At 44.2% G+C, this 10,000-nt stretch overlaps 2 protein-coding genes across 2 annotated transcripts in view; one reads left to right on the top strand and one right to left on the bottom strand.

Annotated features, from left to right (window-relative positions):
- LOC135090158 (uncharacterized) overlaps positions 1 to 10,000 on the bottom strand; it is a 208,955-nt gene that overhangs the window by 195,824 nt on the left and 3,131 nt on the right. The window lies entirely within an intron of this gene.
- Positions 3,788 to 5,049, top strand: LOC135089951 (sodium-dependent noradrenaline transporter-like). The gene is made up of 2 exons (XM_063986140.1): positions 3,788 to 4,295; positions 4,778 to 5,049. Exons 1-2 carry the CDS (start codon positions 4,082 to 4,084, stop codon positions 4,996 to 4,998), a joined length of 435 nt encoding a protein of 144 aa, XP_063842210.1. The 5' UTR covers positions 3,788 to 4,081; the 3' UTR covers positions 4,999 to 5,049.

The raw sequence follows: 10,000 nt of genomic DNA, 5'->3' as shown, positions 1-10,000 counted from the left end.
CCGGGACTTGCTGGCGGCTCCAATGGTAACTAATAACTCTTCCCTACGTGGTGTTTGCTGCTTCAAGGCTTCCATTCCTGGTGTCCAGTGTTTCAGCGTGCAGGAGGGCGGTGTTAACGTCCACTGGTAAGATGGTTCACGTATTCTGTTTCCTTGAAATGCAAGTCTTGAAAAACTGACACGTTTGTTCACAATGAGCGTGGTGATCTTGACGCTCGTTGGTCCTGGGAAGTAACTGTGGTTTTCTAAATGTACTTACTTCATGCGTCGGTACCACTGTGTCACGTGGCGCCAACAGTACCAATGAAATTACGTTGTTACGTGTGTTGTGTGCCGATATCGAGGACCACCACGTCCACAGGAGTGTGCGGGGCGGCACTGGATGCAGCTTGTGCTGAGTGGGAAGTGGTCGTGTCTCTTGACGACTTTCGCATCACTTCTTTTACGCAAGTGAAGCTCAGCAATGTTGACAGCGTGAAAGAGAATTATGATTGTTTACTGAGATATTAATCCAATATACCTTGTGGAGTAACTCGGATGGACAGTCAGAAATGAGGAAGTGAGAAGGAGAACGGGGTGTTGCGAAATTTAACAGGCAGAGCAGTGTGTGCTGAGATGGTTTGGACATGCTGAGAGAATGGAGGATGATAGGCTGCTGAAGAAGGTAGTAAGATCAAGTGTGAGAGGCGTGAACAGGCGAGGTATGCCACGTAAAGGATGGAGAGAGTAGAAAGGAAGCCTTAGAGGAAAGAGGAGTGACACAGGAACATAGTAGAATGATTGTGTGTGACAGAAGCGAATGAGAGCATTTGTGTGTGAGAACTGTCGAAGCCCCGCGACCTCCGAGGGAGGCGCCACACATCAATGGTCTGACAGGTGTGGGACAATCAGGTGCAGTAAGGGAGAGTACTTGTTATGAAGGAGCCTTGTTACAGGCCAGACTGTCCAAGCTGTGCAGATGATCCCCGCACAGTGAAGACAGGAGTACTTTCTGTTCTCCATCGCAGGCCGAGCGACTAAAAGTGTTGCAAATTAGTGAGAACGTGAAAGTTGTGCCTTGTCTTGGCTACTCCTCTTTTTTTGGGGAGACAGCCTTGGTATACGTATGTGTATTATACCTTTAGCAAGTAATACTGTTTTCTAAGAAACTGTATCATTACATTCATTTACTTAAATCATATGTAAAATTTTACTCGTGGCCTCATCGACGTGAACTTAGAGGTGACGCCCTCGCCACAACCAACAAATTTGAAGAAATCTGTTTACTGAAAAAAAGTGTGTGTATATGTTTGAGGAGGAGAGAGCTTTCTGTGTGTGTTTTTCAACACAAAGCATGAGTAATTCATGCAAACACAGCCTTTGCCGCGAAACATGAATAGCATGAATAATATTATACCGAGACCAAGATGTATGTTTCCAGCTGAGATCAACTCTGTGTGTTGAGGAAAACATTTTGAGAAGTATTCCATCCTCAACAGGTGAAGGTGAACCTTACCCTTGAGGATGATAACGTCAAGAAGCACAAGAGGCAGCCACTGCCGCCACAGCAGCACGACAAGTCACCGCCACAAGAGGGAACAGCTGAGGTAAGTCAACACTGCGCCTCACTCAAGATATAGAAAAAAAAATATATCAAACTTTTGTGCACAAGAATCAAGCGTTAAAAGCCTCAATAATCTTCATGTTTTCTGTCTTCACACATGTATACTACCCACACTGATCACCTATTATGCAATGATGGGATAGTCAGTGTGGACTAGGATCACACGGCGTATTTTTTGTGGCAATTGTAAAGGAAACAAAACCGTCTTTCATTCGGGAGAGTGAACAGCCGTAGTGACAACAGTGGAGCAACAAGCGAGCGTTCCTGCTGTCCTGCATCTCCATGTGTGCCTGCATCCCCAATGTGTGCCGGTTCGCGTCCGTGGCTTTAGGGAACGGCGGGAGAGCGTTCTTCATCCCCTACCTGGTGGTGCTGGTGCTTATCGGCACGCCCTTGTACTACCTTGAGTTTATTTTGGGCCAGTTCCCCTCAGCTGGTGCCGTCAATATGTGGGCCATCTGTCCTGCCTTGCTATAATCCCATGCTTATTTTGATCTGTCAATAATATAATGCTAGTGTTACAACAGACGTGTCTCTACATAATCTAAAATCATCTCCATCCCTTTGTTAAATGCTGCAGGTATTGGTTGCGGGCAGGCCCTGATCACCTGGGCAGTGTCGACATATTGCGTGTCGTTGACGGGGTTGTGCTTGTTCTACTTCTTCGCCTCCTTCAGCAGCGTGTTGCCCTGGGCTATATGCGGCTCCTGGGCCAGCAGTAGTTTTGTGCCGGTGCACACCAACGCTACACTTCCATATTCTACCAATGCTACGCTCGAGGGACAGGCCTGTTACTGATCAGTCTGCCAAGGTGATCAACAAAGCCTGTTTGAATTTTGGTCACCTTAGACCGTCCTGTTACAAAGTTCTCCTTTTAAGAGAGCCGAGATCACATTTAGAATTGCAGTATCTTTTTTTTTTATCTTTGCATACTTAAATACCACTAAGTGCACATTCCCTCAGATGTTTTCAGCCATGATTTCCTTGATGTTCACACTGGGGCTGGGCAATGGCACGGCCTACAACACTGCCATCACCACCACCATCAGAGACAAATGCCCAGGCCTTCCTGTGTGACGGATAGCGCTTATGGTGTGTGTGATGGGTTTTCTGTTAGGGCTGATCTACACCACGCCCCAAGGGACAGTATATTCTAGTCCTCGTCGACCACTACATCAGGGTGAGTACATTTGTTCTTCCTTCTCAAGGCCCAAAGGCAGACGTCGTGGCAGCCAGTCAGTGCATGTATGCTCTACTAGTATTTAACTGTCGGAGTGTACTGTATGGGTGTATGATATTTAGGTATTCCTATATCACTTGCTAAGGTCTGAAAAAACTGCGTCCGCAGAGGCAGGAGGGGCAGGTAGGAGGCAGTAGACACCTGCATTAAGGGTAATTACTCCCGGAGAGGTCTCTAAGCACTGGCGTTGATGGGTAATGTGAATTTGCTTCTGACCCCTTCTCTGACTTCCTTGAACATTTCCCTTTGTGCCTCACAACACAAACGCAGCCTGGCCACTAAATACAACTCCTCTCCCATCACACAACACTACATCCATCTAAAATACCCACGCTTTCCACTCAAAACTCAAAATTTGAATTAAAAATGGTTCCAATGATGCCTTAGAGTCCCTGACTGGGGGAGGGGAACCAGATTGGACTGCTCTTCTGTTACTGACCTAATTTGGCCTGACAACCCCCACTCAACTTTTCTACATAACTCAACAACACTCAACTTTTCTATATAAAATAACCTCTTCTCTGTTCCCTCCCTATTCTCCCTCTGTTCCTTTTCCTATCCTCATCTTCAATCCAAAGCTGGATGTTGCGTCTATGTGCATAACGAGCTAACTTACTCACGTGCTCTCTTAAGTCTTCCAAATTTTCGACCTTCTGGCTTCGACTTACAGGTCACTGTAAGACTAGATTCATCAGTGTTATATATTCGTGTCCCTCACCTAACTCTTTTAACTATAAAACATTCTTTGACTATTTAGCTTCCAAAGTGAAACATATCAACTCCTCTTCCCTTTCGCAGAAATCTCCATTCTTAAAGACTAAAGTGTTCACCACCAGCTTTGGCTTTCCTCTCCCTTCACTGACCATCCTGGTGAAGTAGCCTTTAACTCTGCCACTTTCTACGACCTGGAGGAGTTAGTGTTGACTTTTCCTAACCTCAAATCCTTCTGGTTATTATGTTACTCCGTCTTCTCCCTTGGGCTCCTCTGATCATAACATCTGACTTGTATCTTGTCAAATTTTAACTCTTTCAAGAGACAAATTTCAAGACACTTTTCCTCATAATTTTTTATCATCTTTGAATATTCTCTGGGGACAGGCACCTTCAGTGGGCCTTTTCCCAGACTTTTTGTTGCCCTTGGCCAGACCCCCTCTTACATTAAGAAAAAAAAAAAAAGGCAAGTGAGTAAAATTAAAAGATTCACGAGTGTGTTGTAGGGTGTGGCCATCCTCCTGCTGATGACGCTGGAGACAGTGGCCGTCACGTGGGTGTACGGGCTCCGGCAATTCACCCGGGACATCCACTTCATGCTGGACCGCTCAACAGGACTCTTCTGGCGCATCTGCTGGGGAATCCTCAACCCAACCTTCCTGGCCGTGGTGTTTGTCTACAGTCAGGCGCAGCATCAGGACCTCACCTGTGGTACCTACGTCTTCGACACCATCCCCACCGGTATGTTTTCGTGTGCTGCGCTGACTCTTGAGATGGAGGGGATTTTGCTGTATCCTGGGAATGACGCCACAGAGGACGGACAGATTTTGAGTACGCTTTGCAACAGTACGTATTACCCTAAAGTGCCAAGCTTATCATGACACTCAGTACCTACATACTCGAATGTAATATATGCAAATGTCAGGTAAGGCAGTTTCCTGTGTCCATCAACATAACAAAACGACGGGAAACCCTGGAATCCGTATGTTTTTTTTGCCACCCAGCGATATGACGCCGTTGCTTACAAATGCATTCTCTGTGAAAATTCATGACATCTAACAACAATTTTAGAATCCTCCTCCACGTGAGTGGCATCTACTGTTTACATGGGCGATTGCATGGGCAGGTCTTCCTGGAGACACAAATCCAATATTATCATAAGCAAACAAGAGGCTTATTGTTTGTACAGGTGTGTATGGTCATTCCCTTGGTCGCCCCTACAGGCGTGGGTTCAACTATGGCGGTGACAGCAGTGGCTCTTGTGCCTCTGATGCTCCTGAAGGAGGTGATTAACAAGTATGGTGCCTCCCAAGGGCTGCAGCGCGCCTTAATCGACGTCTTCACTGCCACGTCAGAATGGAGCCCCAAGGACCCCGCCCTGCGACAGGAATACCGCAACCCTGCAAGCGACCGAGGACAAGACAGCGGCGTGGCGATCCTGTGACCGATGTTGCCCTTGGGCAATGTGACACACATTGACTCTCTCTCTCTCTCTCTCTCTCTCTCTCTCTCTCTCTCCTCATCTCTCTCTCTCTCTCTCTCTCTCTCTCTCTCTCTGTCTCGATTTGTGAACAATGTAAATAAACCCCGAGTGGGGGTCATGTCATTAGTGGGGTGCCACAGGGATCAGTATTAGGGCCATTATTATTTCTAATATATATCAATGACTTGGATAGTGGAATTAGTAGCGATGTTAGTAAATTTGCGGATGACACAAAGATAGGTAGATTAATTAGGTCAGAAGCGGATGCCATCGCCTTGCAGACAGACTTAGATAGAATGAATGAATGGACGGATAGATGGCAAATGCAATTTAATATCAATAAATGCAAAGTGCTTAGCGTAGGTAGAGGAAACCCACACAATAAAGTACACATTAAACACCCAAACTCTGGTAGGTACAGGGTACGAGAAAGATTTAGGAGTTATAGTTAGCTCTGAACTCCGTCTAGGGAAACAATGCATAGAAGCCAGAAACAAGGCAAATAGGGGTACTAGGATTCATTTTTAGGAGTGTTAAAAGTAGAAGGCCGGAAGTAATATTAAAGTTATACTTGGCGCTGGTCAGACCTCATCTAGACTACGCTGTGCAGTTCTGGTCCCCACATTACAGGAAAGATATAGGTCTATTAGAATCAGTACAGAGGAGAATGACTAAAAGGATTCAGGGGATGAGGAGTATTCCTTACGAAGCGAGGTTGAAGCGGTTAAAATTACATTCTCTAGAGAGACGTAGGTTAAGAGGGGACCTGATAGAAGTCTTTAAGTGGTATAAGGGTTATAACAAGGGAGATGTAAGCAAAATTCTTAGGATCAGCAACCAAGGTAGAACAAGAAATAACGGGTTCAAGCTTGAAAAATTTAGGTTTAGGAAGGAGATAGGAAAACATTGGTTCTCAAATAGAGTGGTAGATGAGTGGAACGGACTCAGTAATCATGTAGTTAGTGCCAGGACACTAGAGAGCTTTAAGAGAAGATTAGACAAGTGTATGGATGGGGATAACAGATGGAAATAGGTAGGAGTGTTTCATACAGGGACTGCCACGTGTAAGCCTGGTCGCTTCTTGCAGCTTCCCTTATTTCTTTTGTTCTTAAATCTCTGGATTGTCTTAATCATAACCTACAAAAACAACCAAGTGGATTCTGAGGTCAAAAGTAAGCTGGTTAAAACTGCAGAAAACTGAGCGCATTTTTTTTTTTTTTTTTCATACTGCGATTTGTACCTACATATGTACCAGTTAACTATTTCGCAAGCTTATTCATGAAAGCTTTGTTAGTTTATATTATGCGCAAATTTGAGTTTGGTCAGCTGAGCTGTTCATGAGCTGCTACGAAGCATTTGCACATCTACAGCACAAATTCACATTTGACACAATATATCAACGGCACATGTCACAGGCCAAGTTTCAACAGAATTGGCTGAGTAGTTATTGACAAACCATACACAAGACACGCTTCCACTTTTTGCAAGTTACCCATCACTTCCATCTAACAACCAAACAAGGGATGAGACTTTGAAATAAAAAAAAGGTTTGTGTTATCACATGCCTTGAGTGTTGCGATCAGCCTCGCAGCTCCAGGATGTAAGTTTGTATATAATGTAATGCTCGGGACGGGCCGAGCCTGGCTGAGCAGTGACGCTCAAATGCAAAATCCACCCATCTGAACATACCTTTGCTCAGACTATAATTACGTGCTTATGCATTGTACATTTCTTGATATATCTCTACAAAATATATCAAAGTTTAATGTTAAATTAAAGACAACACTATGAATAAGCAAAAACCGCCAAAAATCTTCTAGTGATTCATCCATTTTACCAACATAGTCTGGAGGCCTCTGGCAGCCTTCTCCAACACCTCCGCGCAACGCTTACCAACGGCAAAATAAATCTGGGAGGACAGTTAAGGCCAACCAAACTAAGCAGAGATTGACCTCGGATACAACCAATATAAATCATTAATTTCCATAAATAGAGTACATTTTCATCAGTCTACACTAGAGTAGGTGGATGACTGAGTGACTAGTATGCGTGGGTGTGTGGGTGTGTGGGTGCGTGGGTGGTTGGGGGTGTTGATAATTGGATGGATGAATGTGATTAAGTGTTTGGGTGGGAAGGTGGTTGTTGATAATTGGTGGATGAAGTGTGGGTGAGTGGCTGGGTGGGTGATGGTAACTGGTGTATGAGGTGTGAGTGAGTGGTTGGGTGAGTGAGTGTTGGTGATGACTGGTGACTGGTGATTGGTGAATGGACGTGAGTGAGTGGCTGGGCAGTTGTTGAAGGTGATTCGGTGGATAGGTGTGGATGAGTGGATGAATGGGTGGATAATGGTGATTGGACGGGTGGGTATGGGAGTGAGTAGATGGGTAGAGGATGGATTAGTGGCCTTTACATTTGTGTGGGTGGATTCACATGCTCTCTTCACAAAGCCATCTGAATCTACAAACAGGGACCACGTGATCTGACTACCAAGACACCTGTGGCCCAAATGTTCATAGGCCTTCATGTATGTTTAGGCCCATTTAGCCTGAAGACCACGTGACTTAACGCCCTTATGACCTGAGCATCATCCGCCTCCCAGCCTAGCCTTCACCACCATCACTACCACTACCACCACCACCACCACTACAACCACTACCACTACCACCACCACCTCCACCATCATCCAAAATTATTTTCTAGCTTAAATACAAACGACGCAAGAGAGAGAGAGAGAGAGAGAGAGAGAGAGATAGAGAGAGAGAGAGAGAGAGAGAGAGAGAGAGAGAGAGAGAGAGAGAGAGAGAGAGAGAGAGAGACTTTCTGACTAAATTGTTAAAGAAAAATCAATGACATCATGAAAAACAAGGCAGAGAGAGAGAGAGAGAGAGAGAGAGAGAGAGAGAGAGAGAGAGAGAGAGAGAGAGAGAGAGAGAGAGAGAGAGAGAGAGAGAGAGAGAGAGAGAGAAATGGAGCATAAGGACTCTCTCTCTCTCTCTCTCTCTCTCTCTCTCTCTCTCTCTCTCTCTCTCTCTCTGGTACACACATAAGCATCTTACTGAGAGAAGTCGAGAGGATAAATAAATAGTTTTGTCCACCCTTTTCTTTAAGTCAAGTGCAGCCTCACTTTCCGTTTTCTTTGATGTCGAGAAAGAAAACGAAATGTACCACCATTTTCAATTAGGAGCCAGAACACTTCATTATTATTACTATTTCGTGTTACGTGTTAGTTAATTAAGTGTGTGTGTGTATGTGTGTGTGTGTGTGTGTGTGTGTGTGTGTGTGTGTGTGTGTGTGTGTGTGTGTCTGTGTGTTACGGAAGTAGTAACATTTTATCATTATTAAAAATAAGACAAGAAAAATAATAACAATAACAGTAATTGCACTCTCTCTCTCTCTCTCTCTCTCTCTCTCTCTCTCTCTCTCTCTCTCTCTCTCTCTCTCTCTCTCTCTCTCTCTCTCTCTCTCTCAAGGAAGGAGTTTTATATATTTATTGTCATGAAATTGAAAAACAATGAAAATGAAACAGAAGAAAAGTAAAAGAAGAACAAGAACAAGAACAAGAACAAGAAGAAGAACAAGAAGAAGAACAACAACAACAACAACAACAACAACAACAACAATATGGTGAAAAAGAAGTAAGAAAAAATAAAAGACAAAGAAAAAGGAAAAAACAAAAATCGACTGGCAATCAAACCACTACTATACCCCCCTCCCCTCTCCCTCTCTCTCTCCCCTCTCTCTCTCTCTCTCTCTCTCTCTCTCTCTCTCTCTCTCTCTCTCTCTCTCTCTCTCTCTCTACTACCTCATTTTCCGCGGTGTTTTCAGATTGCGCAGCGCGATAATCAGAATTCAGCACTCTCTAGATTCGGATATTGGCGCAATCCTGTGCGGGCCGGGCTAAAATTAATGTCCAGGTCTCTTGGTCCGATATTTAGAGCTCTCTCTCTCTCTCTCTCTCTCTCTCTCTCTCTCTCTCTCTCTCTCTCTCTCTCTCTCCCTTGCATTGATTTTCACAGTTATTTTTTTTTTGTCTCGGTGCAATTATGTTATTCTCTCTCTCTCTCTCTCTCTCTCTCTCCTCTCTCTCTCTCTCTCTCTCTCTCTCTCTCTCTCTCTCTCTCTCTCTCTCTCCTCTCTCTCTCTCTCTCTCTCTCTCTCTCTCTCAACATTGATTTTCACTGCAATCCTATTTTTTTCTAAGTTTGTTCATCTCTCTCTCTCTCTCTCTCTCTCTCTCTCTCTCTCTCTCCTCTCTCTCTCTCTCTCTCTCTCTCTCTCTCTGTAATAATTCACATTTTTCCTTTTTTCCCCTATTTCCACCGGTAACAACTAACATATTACACTTTATGCCCCCCAGCCAATACTTTGTTGCTGTAATGAATCATCTAATTATGTTTATTGAATAATATTTTGCGTTGAATACAAACTAACTATGCTAATTAGTCCCCCATACAAGCGGTTTGTTTACTGTCACATGATGTATTCCCCCGGGTGCTATCTCTCTCTCTCTCTCTCTCTCTCTCTCTCTCTCTCTCTCTCTCTCTCTCTCTCTCTCTCTCTCTCTATCTATCTATCTATCTATCTATCTCTATCTCTCTCTCTCAAATTAATAAATATGTAAGCAATAAAACGTTTCAAATAAAATGTAAGAAAAAAATCGAATTAGCAAGAAATAAATAAACAACACATTTTGGGAGATAAAAAATTATTCAGTATTTCATTCCGGTAACTCATCCCCTCCTCCTCCTCCTCCTCCTCCTCCTCCTCCTCCTCTTCTTTCTCTCATCATTTAAAACTCTCCCTCCTCTTCCCTCCTCTCCATCCTCTTACTCTTCTCCCTCCATATTAAAACTGCTCTCATTTCACCCTCCTTCCTCCCTCTCCTTCACTTAAATCTCTCTCTCTCTCTCTCTCTCTCTCTCTCTCTCTCTCTCTCTCTCTCTCTCTCTCTCTCTCTCTCTCT

The sequence above is a fragment of the Scylla paramamosain genome, chromosome 34 (assembly GCF_035594125.1).
Source record: "Scylla paramamosain isolate STU-SP2022 chromosome 34, ASM3559412v1, whole genome shotgun sequence".
Lineage (NCBI taxonomy): Eukaryota > Metazoa > Arthropoda > Malacostraca > Decapoda > Portunidae > Scylla > Scylla paramamosain.
This window is presented reverse-complemented; position numbering and strand designations above follow the sequence as displayed.

Coding starts and splice junctions, on each gene's coding strand:
- LOC135089951 (XM_063986140.1), top strand. CDS start 4,082: ATGACGCTGGAGACAGTGGCCGTCACGTGGGTGTACGGGCTCCGGCAA. Junction 4,296..4,777: donor CTTCGACACCATCCCCACCG/GTATGTTTTCGT, acceptor TCGCCCCTACAG/GCGTGGGTTCAACTATGGCG.